Raw genomic sequence first — 16,657 nt, 5'->3', positions numbered from 1 at the left:
CACAGTAACTTACGGAGCCCCAGACGTGACATCTGAAAAAATTCAATAAATTGTGGCCACGATATACTAATTTGTGGCCCCAAAATACTATTTGTGGCCACGATATAATAATTTTTCTGGCCAAGAAATACTAATTTGTATTGGTATCTGTATCAGAAAAAGACGACGTCAGGATCCTCCTCTGGATCCCATCAGCTTAAAACAAACCCACGAATTAGTATTTCGTGGGCACGTTATACCTATATTGTGTCCACAATTTATTATTTTTTCCCCCTCATGTCATGTCTGGGGCTCCGTAGTAACTCCATGTTTGAGGAAATACAATTAAATGATGTGGCAAATAAAGTTGCTATAATAATCATCATCACCATCATATATATACAGTGGTACAGTGGTTCCGGGAGAGGTGGGTATACTCTTTCACTGTTTGTTTTTTTAAAGCAGCCCCTTCCAGAATAAAGAATAGGTTAAAGGATACTCACGCTCTTTCAAACAGTGACATGTAAGACGACTCTTGCAGTTTTTTTGTTCACCCAGAATAATAATATGAATATTTGCACATTGCCACTTAATTTCTGAACCAGCAATTGCAGATATTGCATCATTACAGGTCCACACAGGGTATAGTGTGAGACAACTACATGATTATGCACTTTGAGTCAACTAGTCCATTTACACATGAAAACTGGACAGTTATTATCTAATATGGCAAGTAGTCTATTGGCCAGTTGTTTATTTTATAAAGTGGTCACCTAGAACAGTTGATTTGCAGCAGATAGTGCAGGCCAATGTGTGCCATTATAATGTTAACATTATTCGTCAGGAGGGCACTTTGCAAATGTTACTGGTCCTACACAGGCCTAATGTGTGAACATATAAACAAATTCAGAAAAGTCATTTTCATAATGACAAAGCCTTTTCTCAAACTCTTATGGAGCCAATATCATTACTACAATGTCAAAAACAAGAAATATATGTTGAATAATGGCACTTTTAATCTACAGGTCTAATATTTAGTTTAGTATAATCCACAATATTAATCACCATTGACTCTAATTGGAGGTGGGATTGGCCGGATGCTAATCCTGTGACCAGAGTGTCAGTTGTGGCATTTACATGCGCCTCCTGCATCTTCTGTTACACTGAAATAGAAACCACTGATCATCTGTTTTTCCAATGTCTGTACTCTTCAACATTTTGGGAGGATTTGCAGGACTGGTTGTAGAGCAAGATTATCCTGTCCACTCCTCTCACAAGAGAGAACATTGTCTTTGGTGTCAACATTGCGGACATTGAGTGATTCCATATTGAACAATGTTATTTTACATGCAAAATCCTTTATCCACAAATCCAAATGGATGAAAATGAAACCACTTTTCTTTGTTTTTAAAAGGGACCTTGTTGAAAATTACCTGAGTTCCTTGAAGCTCATGAAAAGGAAACAGGCCAAATCTCTCCTCAGAGCTTATGATTCTTTGAAAATATTTGAAGACTGACCTCTATGACCTCTTATGCGCTCAGGGAATCTACTTTGCATTATTATTTAGGTTATTATTATATTATTTTATCATTAATTATTTTGCATATCATTTATTTGTTATTCTTTGACATTTGTTTAATGTATCCTTATGTGCCGTGAATGTTTTGTAAGGGTTAATATTAAGATCTTGATGCCAAATATTCTATATATGATCTTTTTTCAATAAAAAAAAATAAAAATGATGCGCCTCATATGGTTGTAATGTCCATACTTCACCAGTAGTTGGCGGCGTTGGCGTTGATGCCTGAAGAAGAAGACGAAGAAGAAGAAGGAGGAGCAGAAGAAGAAGAAGAAGGAGTAGAAGAAGAACAACAACAAGAACAAGAACAAGAAGAAGAAGAAGTAGAAGAAGTAGAAGAAGAAGTAGAAGAAGTAGAAGAAGTAGAAGTAGTAGAAGTAGTAGAAGTAGTAGAAGTAGTAGAAGTAGTAGACGTAGTAGACGAAGACGACGACGACGACGACGAAGCAGCGAGTGTTGGATTCCTGTCAGGCAGTCTGAGGTCAGTTTGTCAGTGTTTACCAGCAGTTCCCATCATTTCATGTGGTTTATGAACATTCAACCCGTGGTTCAGTCATGTGCAGACATCACTGTGATATATGTATTTCCTCTTGAGCCTTAGGGGATTTTATTTTTTGGGTGTAGAGTTGTAATGGAAGACTTAGCCGGTGTGCTAGGCCGGCGAGGTTACACCAGACTCCATACAAAATGTATTTATTTGACACATATCGTGTTCAAAGTTAAACTCCGCGGCGGTGATTAAAAAAAACAACTCACCACTATTTATGTCGAATCAGGCTGCCGTGACGCAATCGGCATGCAAAGAAAAAAAGACTTATTGAAGGGAAAGTTTTTTTCGGGTGGGGGGGGGTGTCAGGCAAGGCTTGTATGCCTATAATCGTTTCTATATTTAAATCTGTCTTATCCTGTTCCAGGTGAAAAGAAAACAATGAAGACTCTGATGGTGTTTGATTTTGACCACACTGTGGTCGATGACAACAGTGACACATGGGTGGTCAGGTAAAACATAATAAAGATTGATTGTAACCCTGTGGCCGATTGGTGTTAAGCAACACGGATCTCTGTGTTTTTAATATAGAGCAATATCACAGTATGCCCCCACAGCGCATCTCTAGTCGTTGTGTGTTCTCAGATGCCTTCCAGGTCAGACTCTTCCTGACTCCGTGAAGAACTCCTACAGGAAAGGCCACTGGACTGAGTTCATGGGCCGAGTGATGAACCACATTGGTGAGAATTAATCCTGGGTCAAATGTTTCATTTGTGCATAAAATATAAGTTCCCCAACCTATTCATTTTTATTTCCGTCCGTCCGTCCAGGAGACCAGGAGGTCAGCCCCGACAGGGTCCGGAGTGTTATGGAGACCATCCCCATCACGGCCGGAATGACGGACCTGCTGACATTCATATCGCAGAACAAGAGCGCCATCGACTGCATAGTCATCTCTGACTCCAACACCATGTTCATAGACTGGATCCTCCGCGCAGCGGGGCTCCGGGCGGCCGTCGACCAGGTTTTCACCAACCCGGCCAAGTTCAATGAGCTCGGGTACATGGAGGTGCAGTGCTACCACTCGCACGAGTGCGACCGCTGCCCCGTCAACCTCTGTAAGAGGGAAGTTCTGGAGCTCTACCTGTCAGAGCAGTCTGGCGGAGGAACGGAGTACGAGCGAATATTTTACGTGGGCGACGGCGGGAATGATCTCTGCCCCACTTCCTGTCTGAGGGGGCACGATGTCGTGATGCCCAGGAGGGGGTACACCCTGGAGAAACTGCTGGCCAAACTGCAAGGCCAGGCAGAGGACACTTCTCCAAGAGCGAGAGTCCTCGCGTGGAGCAGCGGCGCCGACATCCTCCAGGAGCTGAAGGCAGCCATACAGTCGTAAGGCAGAGCCCACAGAGCCCACCGCTCGACTGACGTCTCAGTTGTAACTGAAACATTGCACTAGCAGCAGATGTTGTGTTTTGCACCGTATGGGGGCTCCAGCTGGTCTCTGTGACGGTTTTTGTCACATCATCAAGAGAGCAGTTATGATTTTAAAGGTCCAATTATAATCAGGGATCCGTCAGTTTTTTCTCGAGCAGTGCTGGCGTTTGAGCTCAACAAATCAGATGAGAAGACTGATACCTCTCAGTCTGGAAGTAGGGTGAAACACGGAGCGTGGGGCTTTATTCAAATGTAAAAAAAAAATTGAAACAAAATCCGCATACCAGCACCTGTAAAGCGTAATAACATGTTACCTTGTTAATGATAGTTAATGAGTAATAATCAAACAAACTAGAATGGCTCTACATTTGCCCAGGGCCAACTGTCCCCTTACATTCAACCTAAACCCACCAAAGTGCACACACTCAGATATATCAGTCCCATAAATATGCCAGATTTTTTTTCCATCAAGATCTAAAAAGAAAAGAAAAAACTACTTTTTCCATAATGCCTTGATCCCGCCCCAGGTTAGTGTACATGTTTCATCTGTCTACCAGTATGCTGAAACGCAACATTTTGTTCACCCATCAGCCCTTAATGTAATCCAATAATGGTAAAGATGGTCTTAGGATATTAGAGCTTGTCATTAATCGTTTGTCAGTCATTATTACAATGGTTATGATTGAAGCCTTTGCAGAATGTTTTAACGCAACAACACCTCGACACGTGGACTTACCTCAGTTTCCCATGCAGAAGAGTTGAGACATTTTAACAGTATTTTCAACCTCTGACACATTTTCGTAGTTCCCATACGAACTTGCACAACTAACCGTCTTCTTCAACTTCACTATAGTCTCGCAACTGAATTCATTCAAGTTAATATATTTTTACATCTCAGGTCTGTGGTTTGACGTCGTCCATGTAAATCAGAGTTTGGATGAACCTGATCATGTTAATAAATCTGTGCTGGCTCTGTTGAATGACATGAAGCCAAACCGTTTAAGCTAAACGAACAAAAAAGTCCTTGTTATACAAAGTCCCGGATGTTTACTTGAGTTTGCAGGTTTTTTTAAAGTGTTTTTACATCTGTCCACCCGTTTCGTCATGTGTTTGAGCAGCTTTCAGGTTTTATTCAGTAAAACCATCCAGGGCCTGTCTGAGATGGTATTGCAATAGTCCTGGGACTTTGTCCAGGGGTCTTATACAGTATATTGATAACGGAATACACTGGACTCGGTTCAGTTTGCTGTGCCAATTTACCAGTAATACTTCAAAGGGAAATTAAATGTTTATGAAAACTTGCATTTGTGGTTGACACTGGCATATGATATGTATTTTAAATTTTTTATCTTGTAATCGTGTTCTAATGCTGCAATAACAGCCAGAATGTCTTGCCGATCCATTTTTTGTCGTTATGTACCACCAATCACCCGTTACTACGAAAAAAAAAAGGCTCTCGTAACACTGAAATGGTGTGATCGCATTAAATTGTTACAATGTGTATGTTTTTTTCTTCTTATACATATACACTCAGAAGGCCACAGTACCATAGAAACCCAATGCATGTCCATTAGATGTTTGGAAAGGGATGTTATGCACAGGGCAGGCGGCTCCATAAACGCCTGAAAACCACGTCGCCACGGCTTTCAGACGGCAAAGAGAGACTGTATGTGTCTGATGTTATTAATCATGGAGGATATCGGAAGTAGATGATACCTATGATAGACATAATCGAGCTGCAACAGGAAAAATACCTGATGTGTGTTCAGGAGGAAAATGTGATAAACGCGAAAAATAAGAATATTACAGGTATGGGTTATTTTAGGAGGTTAAAAAAAGATACATCAAAAAAGATACATTTCTGGAGATAGTGTGAAATATACTTTCACAACCTATGAACAAGAATAAGTCGCCTACAGCCCTGCTCACACCTCTGTGATGCTGTTCATGCTACTGAAAGATGCCCACGATGATGATAACATTCTGATGTCAGTATATTGTTTTAGATAAGCCTGTAAGCATGCTAATATTTGCGGCTAAATCAATGCTGAGATATTTTATAGGATAAGTGTTTCCTGTAAATAATAATAATAAGAGAAAACTTACCTGCGGTTGGTGCTAAAGCAAAGTTCAGGGGATCACCAGAGACGTGAGACTTCAATCTCTGGAAATCATTAGATGCATGTAATATACACAGTATATATATATGAAAGTTTATTGATGCATCATTCTGGATGCAGTTTGTGTTGTTGTCACCTAAACTTCATGGAATGGTAGGGAGATGTGCTCTCCCTATCTCAGGCTTTTCACGTAGGCACGTGGAAGGGCATGGAGGTTGTCCCAGAACAGATACCATACCGGCAAATATAAGTAATTGCTATTATTGAAATTAATTTATTTAGACTATAGTGGTCCTGACTGACCTGGTGTTATGGTCTAAGACTCGGGAGGCTCTGTTTACTCTCTCAGTTCACTCTACATAGGGATGAAGCTTTAGACGAGGCTTGCTGCATTTTAGAAAAATGCTCAGTTGCAAAAAAGAATCAGCCAAATGCAACAGTGATGGTGTCGAACTGGGACACGCCTTTGAAAGTTTGGATTAGTTTACCTCAGAGAGTTCAGTGGTTCAGAAACAGCCGGCTGTTTCAGCGAAAGACCATGTCATGAGTCGTTATATTTATGTCATCATGGTCACTATGATAAGAGTTTTGGGGTTGTCCCATTGTGTGTTGCCAATGGAAAAAACCCGCTGTTTGTTTCTACAGCAAATTCATGCAGTGTAAAGGGGAAAACAAATGGCAGTAAAGTCGTGACTACCAGAAGAAGGCTTACAGTAGTAGTCGGTAGACCAGCATGCATTGCAAGCCACAAGGCATGTTAGGTTTTAATTAAGGAGCTGCGAGCACTTTCCCACATACGTGTTAAAAGGACAGACTGAGTGCAAAAACATCACGCCTCTGGTCACATTAACCCACAGTGGTTAAAAGGCAGACAACATCTAACAGCGTAAGTGGACCTTAGTGTGGAATCCTCCTTTTCAGACCATATTTATATAACATTTTAATCCCCACAGCACAGCTTTACCGGTGGTAAAATATGTGCTGCTGGATTTCTTTATTTCAAGATATTTGTTATGGTCGACTACCGCTGGGATTCATATTGACATTCATAATAATTGTACAGTAGTGGAGGAGCCAACATATGTTGCATCAATATATTGATTGATCAATGGAAAGTGAATGGGCAGTTGTATTTAGTGAATCAATTGATCCTTTTTTTGAGTCCTTTTCTTAAAAAGAAAAATGTAAACTTTCAACAACCCTGTCAGTCTCAAATATGAATATTTTCCAGCCTCCTTTGTCCGAATATAAACTTAGATGAGGTACGATGTAAACATATCTTTGGGTTTTGGACTGCCCATCGGACATAGACATCAGAAAGGAGTCATCAAGGACATTTTCAATAATTGTGAATTTTACTGACAAACATTTTGCATATTAGCAATGATGAACATTTTTTATAGTGAGTCTCGGAACCGGCTTCTATATCTATGAACCTCTCCTGTTGGCGTATTGATTTGGATCTGCCCGGGCCTAAAGGTCTATTGGGTTAACCGTTATGTTGACAACGGTTAGTGACAATACAGATTGCATGTGGTGCCGGTTGACTTCATTGACAGGGCAGTGATGTGGCACAGATCACACCATGTCAAGGAACAAACTACTACTGGACAGACTGCAACAGGGTCATCCGAAAAAGAGAAGCTCATTGAAAATGTCAATTAATACAGTATAAATACGCAACCCACCCAAACAAAATGTGAGAAATGGTTGTGCATCTTTTTCTATTCAAAGTCTTGCTCTATTAGTAGAAGAATAGGTAAAACTGTCTGATGGGCCAAGATATATACAAAAGTCTACACAAGTCGGATAACTATGACAAAAAAATAATGCATTCCAAGAAAATTCCTGCATTTGAAATTCAAAAGCACTTCAAAAGCACATTAGTAAAAAAAAAAGTGTTAAGTATCAAAAATATCAAAGTAAGTAGTCAGTGAGAACGGATCCTGTTATTGGTTTATTGTATTATTTGATTACTATTAGTATGTCATTACTACTGTATATAGGCTTTACTTGTATTTGTACATTAGCAGTTTGTGATTTTTGCAGCAGGGTTATTTGGAGCTAATTATAAGTGCATTATGTATTGTTCTGTAACACTGAAACACATTTTTAATCAATTGATTCGAGCGTAAGTAATCTGCAAAGTGGCGAGTAACTGAAGCTGTTGAATAAATGTTGCTGAGTAAGAAGTAAATTTCCCCCTGAAATATAGTGGAGTAAACTTAATAACATATCTAAAAATGGAAATATAATGTAAGTGGTGACCACTCATCCTCCACCGTTTGATGTGACATAATAATAATATCATCTTAACTTCATATGTTGCAAAGGTGCATGTCATAACACAAAAGGCAGATTAGTAAACGGTGTAGTGAGGGTGTGCCGATCCTGCCTGTAGTCATGTCAGATCATTTTGCCGGTGTGTTTGCCATTTGTGCCGTTGTGAAACCAGATCTATAGCAGATACTTGACACCACAAATGATGCATGTGCATATGTTATATCACCACACACACCATTCATTATGCCTGAAGTATCAGTAAGTATTTAACGGAGCAGTCCTTGATCAATCCACGAGAGCAACTTCTGTCCCTTTCTCACATAACATTACACAGTTTGATATGCAATATAGAGCGTTGCATCAGCTTCTTCCCACAGGCCATAACGCTGCTAAACATGTGACATATTGCACAGTCCTCTGAACTCCTGCTGTTATTGCACAATTTGCACATGTATTATGCCTTTCTTTTGATGATGATTAGAATATTTCAACTCAGATATCACACTGCGCGTTTAAGCAACACACTGGTCCTTCCACTGTGTTTTATCCCCAAGTGTCTGTGTTTTATCTTTGAGAATGATAGTATGTTGATTTGCAGAGTATATGTATATATGTATATATATATATATATATATATATACGGATGGGAAGAACAATAAACTATGCTTTGATGTCCTCATTACAAATTCTATACAGAATATATATATATTATTTTAAATTTCATTTGCCAAAAGAAAACAATAATATAGGAACACAATCATGTAATGGCTATTGCGACATGGTTGTGACTGTTGAATTGTGCTGAGTCAGACCTTGTAATGCCACAGATAAGACCAAGCAGACCCCGGGGGTCTCCATGTGTATGATATCTATGTTATGAGTCACCCATGTCCATGTCCTGAGAGGCTCGTGCTCTGAAGGCCTGTTCACCAGTGATGTGACGTCCGCGAACAATCAGATTCGTTTTGACGGCTCTTCTGTAAAATCGAAAGGAACCGAGTCGCAGGCTATACTTGAGCAGTTCCCTTTTTCCAATGGTCCCCAAATTTCCCTGCAACTCTCTATCACGTGAACAGTGACAGCACAAGTTTCCCGATGCTGAGAAGGCCGGGGGGGGGGCCAATCGTCTCACAGAGGAGGAATTGCATTTAGGCCCAAAGGTGAACGCTGCTAACCTGAATGCAGATTTACCATAGATGATGTCATTATGCTGCTTGGGTAGTAGTCTGGCTGGCGGACATGGCTCGGATATGAATCAAGTTGCTTTACATAAGGAAAGAAACATATCAGTGGGTGTTCCCTTCCTGTACTAGGCTGTGGATGATCAATAACCTAGTAAACACATTAAGGTGACTCAATCTTTAAAAGGAAAACAATTTGCACTTTACAAGTTATACATTTTTCTGAGTTAAAATCTTTATTTTTTTTTTTGTATGTGTATTTATGTTGTTTATGTTGCTGGGTTTGCTCATTCGACTTTAACAAACGTAAAACATAGCACATTTCCTGCAGATTAAATATTCGTTTATTTACAAGCCCAGTCCACACATGAAAAAAGAAATTGGTAGCAAGTCCAAGTTTGATTCTGAGCCAAATCGTACACTATCAAATCTTTATCCAAGTGACCCCAGTCCCCTGGGAACAAAGACAAACGGATCTCAGAATAGAACCGAGCCATCAGACCTGGCTCCCTCCAAAGAGCAGTTGCCCTGCCGTGCTCCTCGGGCCAATTCCTGCTCTGCCGCGAGGTGGCGCCCTCTGCCCGCGGCTCGTACTCCGGGGTCACGTCTTCCGCTGCTGACGCGACGGAGAGAAACCGGTGTAGCCTCATCGGGCATGCAATGGAATGTGAGGGAGGAAGAAGTGTGGGAGGAGGCGGTCACCATGGCCGGATTGCGGTCGAATAAAGAAACTATGCATCCTCCTGTGCGGTGCAGCCAATCAGCCTTGACCCAGCTTGTGCGTCGGCATCAGTCTGACCAAGGACCAGTCGGGCACCTGCCTCGTCTCAGTGTGTGGCCAAATCATGCGATATGACCTCATGACAAAATGAGAACAGCAGCACAGACAGGAGCCGTACATGTTCATAATGTACATACACCCCGTTGTTGGTATGCATTATCCAGTGGAGGACGCGTTTTAAAAAATGTAACGGCCTCAGTGATCTAACAGGCCCGTCATTCAAGCGGACAACCTCGGTTTCCTCACGCACGCTGCCTGCGTTAGCAAACATCCGCCGAGCCGTGCCCCGTCTTGCGCGGGACGGCTCCGCTCCGGGGGCTGCTGTTCTGCGGGTCTCCCTGACCTTACACCTCCCTGTCAGAGAGGGGACTAGATTGAAGAGAGAGAGAAGAGTCTTCAAGGCATGGATCCATTATCACAACACAGGGTCGTGTGTGTTTCTTTATGGCCAGTTGATAATCCACAAATAATTGTGGATGGCCCAAGGAGCCGTTAATGGGTTTCAGCAGAGGTTTAAAAAAACACACGCGGCACTGTACAGCCCAGATACCGTTAAAATATCAAAGGGAAGATGTGAAGGCACCGCATCAGAAGACCACGCAGTGATGATGAACAAAGGTTGAAAAATACAAAGAGAGTTCAAGGGCGACATCTCAGTCGGCAAACGGGCGACCCGCTGCCAGGTTGATGAGAAAAAATCGGAGGTTTTATGAATACTCAGTGGTTTTACTTCCTGGTTCCTGGACTTTATTTTTTGTGTGTGTTTGGCTCTTTTCTCACTCCTCACCGCGTGTGCCGCGCGGTGGAGGGGGAGTGAGGGGGATCGTCTGTGTATGTGTGTGTGTGTGTGTGTGTGTGTGTGTGTGTGTGTGTGTGTGTGCATGTCCGTTCCTCATTCCTCAGTGAACTCCCGCGCCGGCTCAGACATCTCGCCTCTGCCAGAACATCGACATACCTGCTGGTACTTGGTCCGAACTCTGCTCTTGCTTACTTGAGATTTTGGATAGCCCCTGCTCCTTGTGCCATTTGTACCGTTTGGTCCGTCCAAAAAGTTTTAAGTCATTCTGTCATATTCAACCCTTCAAAATTCGACGCGGCCTGGGAGCAAGGAAAGGGCACGCCGCCCCCTTGTGCCGACGACTCTTGTACTGGCACTTTCCACACTTCACGACTCTTTCCCCCCTTCCCCCTCCAGGCTGCCGGCGGTGGACATGGAGGTCTCGTCAGCCTCGTTCAACTACATCCACTCCTCCAGAGTCACCGTAACCCAGTTCGCCGACGGCTGCTGACCCGCTGCGGGTGGTGGGAGTCGGAGAGGGGCCCCGTGAGGCCTTCCCTGCCGTGTCTGCTGGACGTAGACGACTGCCCTTCGGCAGGCCGCTGCCCTCCCGGCTCTGCGCAGGCCCTGCCCCGGACAAGCGAAGCCTGCAGGCTGCTCGCAGGCAGGTCACAGGACAGCTCTCTGTATTCAGTGAAATTCTTGGCAGGGTCGAAAATTGTAACGTTTGAGACAACGTGGAAGCAGAGCGACTTGAAGTGTGGCTTTTTGCTTGCCGTGTCGTTGAACATCTTGTTACTGTGTGGTGATCTCGTAAAGGTCAGACATTGGAGTTTGACGGGCTCTTCAGAGAAATCTTACACATGAACAAAAGCTCTTAATGAAGTGCTCTATGGACCTAATAAATCATCCTGATCTATTGCTGTCATAAATAACTTTGGTATAAGTTACTAAAGTTATTCTATTTCAGGGAGGCTGACTCACTCACACTTTTATGTAGATTCCAGGAGGCGATAAAAGCAGGGGAGTGTCTACAACTGGATCCTGACAGCCTGAGAACTGTCCCGTCCGGGGGGGGGATAAACCCGGAACGGGACGGCAGAGGCAGAGGTCAGGTGGCCGGATGACGTGACACTGTCAAGCGTCACTCCTTCCCGCTGACACGGGACTTTAACCCCGTTGACCTTTGCAACGTCTCGCTGAAAATGCCAAAAAAGCTGGACGACGAGTCCGCTCTGTGCACAGCCCACCACGAGGTTTAACTGGGTGAGATGATGAAGGTCACAATAGGCACACCTTCTTTTTCTTCCTGAGGTGGGTGAAAGGGGAAGGCATGTCATGGGTGATATGGCAAAAAACCCCACAAAACCCCCCATAAATAAATACATACTGCATAAGTAGCAGAAATAATTGTCATCAAAAGTACTTATGATGGAGATTCATCATCCCAAGTGACTACTACATACAAAACATAAATACACACATCTACTTAATACTAAATACATCACATTTTGAGAACAGATTGTGGGCTTGAATTTTGAATTTGAATCATAAAAGTGCCAAGTGAGTTATGCCACCAGATATATGAAATTAAGAAAACACTATATTCCCTCTGCAGCAGAGTCAAAGTTTAGTAGAGTAAAACGGAAATACTCCATTACTTCCAAGTATTCCTACAAATTGATCCGATCCTGGTTGGGTTTATTTTCAGCGCAACGTATGTACATCTATGAGGTAATCTATGTGCATATCATGCATAGCTTCAGGCGGCTGCGACTACAAGATCAATGTTGACCTGTATCTTAAAACCACTTGCCTCCACCCAAGATTGTCTTGATATCAGATATCAAAGTAACAAACTTCAAAAGATGCTTCATTTGCATTCAATCACAGCCCCTCATGATTGTATGTGCAAAGAGCTCTTCCTGAGTTAATTTGATTAAATCGATATTAACATTCGAAAAAAACGATTGCATTGAAACCCAGTCGTTGTCCTGTCATTGCTGCCTGTATGTGCCTGGTGGTTTTTCGAATGGCGGCCTGTACCTGGTAGGGGGCCCGCCCAACCTCGCTCAGCGCTTTGACACACACACACACACACACACACACACCCACCGAGGAATGGGTCTCGCTGGCCAGCAAGACGGAGAGGGGGGATGCAGCGCGAGGCAGTGACGTGCGCGCACGCACGTCATTGCTCTGAAGGGACCTACCTGCAGGGCACGGAGATGTGCGAGCCTCACGCAGATAGGCGACATGGGGCAGAGTAGGAGGAGAGAAAAGGAGATCTGAGCATGATGCAGCGCGTTCGGTCGGCCGGACCTGTGTTCATAATGGCATGTGGCGTGGAGAGACGGAGGGCAAGCCAGAGAGCCTTGCATCAACTCCTGCCTTGAATTATGGTGGTGCCAAATAGGTGACCTGGTGTAATAGCTCCCAGTTTGGCGGCGCTGCACCGGCTGGTTTTGAGTTATTTTTTTTTAGGTAATGTATGGTTCTTCCAGGTACTGGAACTGAAGCTTCCTGAAACAAGGAAGGAGGAATGATTAATGCCCCACGTGCGTTCCATTATCTCTGGGGTTGGCTGACAATCCCTGAAATATGCTTTTTTTTTGAGAGAGTCCAAACGTAGGAAAATCTCCGAAGCCGACTAACTAATACAGGCACTCACCGCTCCGCTCAGCCTCGTGTTTAATGAGCGGCTGAAGGGAATATCATCCCTCTCATCTTACTCCTGGCGAGGAAGTGGTGGAGCGCATTTCCCCAAAACTGTTGACGGTTCCTTTAAGTCCCGTCGTGGCGGGAAATGTGCAGGTATGAGTGAATACATTAATGAAGCCTCAGTTCCCAGCAGCGTGCTTTCACAGCGGACATTGGGACTTGTCACGGTAGGAAAAAGCACTATGTCACCGATGACACTAAAATCCCTTATGAATGTCCGTCATAAACTGTTTCGATTTACTGAGAGTTCAGGTGCTCCCCGGTGGATCCCATTTCCGGAGTTGAGATGTCAATGTTCCGACCGCAGTCCGTCCATGTGCTGTAAAAGTCAAAGACAAACTTTTTGTCCACATTCTGTGAACGAGGAAGTGTCGTATTAATGTGTTGTAGAGTGTTTAAACCACACCTTGACGAAGAGCAAAGAAAAAAAGACAAGGTGTGACAACAGATCTAATCTAAAATACATACACCTTAATCATACAAAGTCAGTATCGTTTGACAAGTTCACATCGATAGCCATACTGTTCAGAGCTGATTGTAAAATGATGTCAATGGGTTTAACGTGTGGCGTCAGCAACTTGGCAACTCGCTGACTGTCCAAGTTGTTGCAACTTGAGGTATAGCGTTCACATGAATTTCGGGAACTCATCATTCTGATTACTCCCACCCCACTATTACACCTGCACTTTTCCCCACTGTGACTATACTGTGTATCTTCTCTGCAAAAGGCCTGATAAGAGTTAAACATCTGACTGAGGTTGTCCCCCTTCTGGCTGAATTCTTTTGGTAAATGATAAAATGTAACGGCGGCACGAGTGGAGAAAGGCTGTGAAGTCAGTCGCCCTGACTCAACGAGCAACGTCGGGTTTCACAGCAGCATGTAAAGTTTTCAAACTTGAACCTCAACGTTAGACCTGGCCAAGTGAGTCTGTAGCAGAAACATCCCTGAGGCTATTGAATTCGGCAAAGAGTAGATTATATGAATTTTTTTAACACTCAGTGTCATGATATAAACCCCGCCCATTATCAGATAATCATTTGCGATTGGCCCGGCAAGTTTTCCGCCGGGGGGGGAATCACTTCCCAATGAAGGGGATCCAGACCGTATTCTGGCAGAGCAGATTTGAATTACCTCCCGAATTATAATATTGATTATGAATTCCACCTTCCATTCATAAGACTGTGTTGCTCATCTCAAACGTTACATAGGGTTTTGTTTTGAAGGCACACATTTCGACTTGTGGCTAGAACAACACTGGCGGCGCCACTTGAAAATGGAGTGCAACCCTAATAATGCTATAAATTCTGCAGTTTTTCAAAATGTCTGCCATGCAAACGGCCCATTGTGTCTGTCAGGTGTTCATCATCCTGGTTGGGATTTCTTTTTCAATTCTTTATTTTGCCGCAATACTTTTGTCTCTCAAACTGGGTGAAATGATGTACGTGGAGATGGCGTTGATGGATGTCCGTTGACTCAACGCAGGTATGAATAATGGAGGCGGCTCTGAAAGCAAACTAAAAGCAGTGGTGTTGTTGGGTCAGGGATTTAAGAGATCTCTTTATTTTTGATTCATCCATGAGGCACGGCATGCATTTATTAATGAATCCCCTCATTTGGTTTATTTTAACTCCTCTCTCGACTCTGTCCGCCGTGTAGACAGACAGACAGACAGACAGAGAGAAAAAAAAAGAGGCTCTTGGGCTTTTTTCCCAGTGAGGTTTAACTCAAACATACGATTGTGTAACTGCCTCTACAAAAAGCTCCTCCAATGGAGCCATACCGCGATTGCCAGAGTCAGGTTACTGGGTGTCCTGAAGCAAGTTCGTCCGGTGGCTCCCAACTGATTTAGAGTTTTATCTGTTCTGAACAGGAGGCTCTGCGAGTGTGTGCGTGGCTGCTTGATGGGGAACAAAGTGAAAGAAAGATATAGACGATGACAGGCCGTCCAGCAGACAGCGAAGGCAGACGGTGACTCAGACGGACAGTCTCTGTGTGTTTTCTGCCCGGATCTGAACTCCCAATTCCTGAGAACTGCGCTGCACTAATCGTCACAGAGAAGTGAAACCGCGCAGCTGAGAGAAGCACCACTCGAGTACAGCAACTCCGACGCTCTTCGTATGGATGTGAGCTGCATTTTGTGTGGCTTCTGGATTTGATTTTGGTAATTGAATTGTCCCGTCACTGCAACATTGCCGCTGATTTCTTTTCTTTTTTTTTACTGTAGCCATGCGAGTAACATGGCTCTTATCGGTCTGTTGGACGGTGCAGGGGTCCACAACTGTGGTCCGGACTTTAATATCGGTTCACAACAACTTCATAATGTCAAGTGTGATTCTGTTTCAGAGACATTCATGTTCCCCAAAGGATGAAGCCTAATTACTTTGATCCCCGACTTTACCTCTGGCGCCATCCATGTTTGACTTTCCTCGAAAAATCTCAACAACTGTTGGATGGTTGCAGTGAAATTTTGATCCAGATATTCAGGATTCTTTGTAATATTCTGTCACTATTTGGATTAGGACTAGCACCACAGTGTAACATTAACTGTATATTGCAAATAAGGACGGATGGTCTTTTCAAAAAAAACATTTTTTACGCATGAAACCAGCATTATTAACTCAACGGTTTCACTGTTTAAATGTGGGATGTTTTAAATTGGTCTTCATCAAGCGGCTGGAGTGGCACTACTGTATTAATTCTACATGGAGATGTCAAATAGGGCTTTGGCTGTGATGAATAAAATATCGCTTTGAAAAATTGTGTGAAGCCATATTAAGTATGCACAGAACCCGGGCTGAACTAACATGACAAATGCCTTTTGCCTTTTTCCGACCAATTATTCTTAAGCATGAGCTCATTGTTCTCTTTGACAATAATGGCCCAGATCTAAATCTCCTTGACCCATTTCAATTTCCAGTTCCATTTGCGCCGCTCCGAAGGCCGGATACTACGGGCCTTCACAACTCTGTTCTTTATTAAAAGTTTGGTGGCCTCTGCAGTGCCAGTGCGGCCCCTACGGTCAAAATGTCAGAGTAATGAATCGGGGCGGCCAAAGGATGGCAGTGTTGCTCTACGGTGAGTCTGCTGGAACTGGCCTGGCTTCTTGAACACGTGGTCGTCTGTGTGGGTAAGAACGGGTCTCCAGCCTTCTCTTTTGAGTTTTTCTCGCAATTTTGAAAGCCAAATTCAAAGGAGCTCTGCTCTTGGCAAGCAAGGACGCGCACAATCATAAAATCAATGAAAGAGCTGATGGACAAGAAAATCTTTGTGAATTACATTTGGCTGCAGCCTGAGTAAGTGTTCATCCTT

The 16,657-nt window shown here is 43.3% G+C and overlaps 1 protein-coding gene across 2 annotated transcripts; it reads left to right on the top strand.

Annotated features, from left to right (window-relative positions):
• Nucleotides 1-1,883: 1,883 nt before the first annotated feature.
• On the top strand, nucleotides 1,884-4,984 carry phospho2 (phosphatase, orphan 2). 2 transcript variants are annotated; one of them, XM_035628255.2, is made up of 4 exons: nucleotides 1,884-2,040; nucleotides 2,474-2,558; nucleotides 2,692-2,786; nucleotides 2,877-4,984. In XM_035628255.2, the coding sequence occupies exons 2-4, from the start codon at nucleotides 2,488-2,490 to the stop codon at nucleotides 3,440-3,442; spliced, it is 732 nt and encodes a 243-aa protein (XP_035484148.2). In that variant the 5' UTR covers nucleotides 1,884-2,040; nucleotides 2,474-2,487; the 3' UTR covers nucleotides 3,443-4,984. The 2 variants fall into 2 exon arrangements, with proteins under 2 accessions (XP_035484148.2, XP_047187618.1); XM_047331662.1 differs by lacking the exon at nucleotides 1,884-2,040 and having other exon boundaries at nucleotides 2,638-2,786.
• The last annotated feature ends 11,673 nt before the right edge of the window (nucleotides 4,985-16,657 follow it).

This window comes from Scophthalmus maximus, chromosome 4 (assembly GCF_022379125.1).
Source record: "Scophthalmus maximus strain ysfricsl-2021 chromosome 4, ASM2237912v1, whole genome shotgun sequence".
NCBI classification, from domain to species: domain Eukaryota; kingdom Metazoa; phylum Chordata; class Actinopteri; order Pleuronectiformes; family Scophthalmidae; genus Scophthalmus; species Scophthalmus maximus.
Note: the sequence above shows the minus strand (reverse complement) of the source record. Positions and strands in the feature narration are given on the sequence as shown.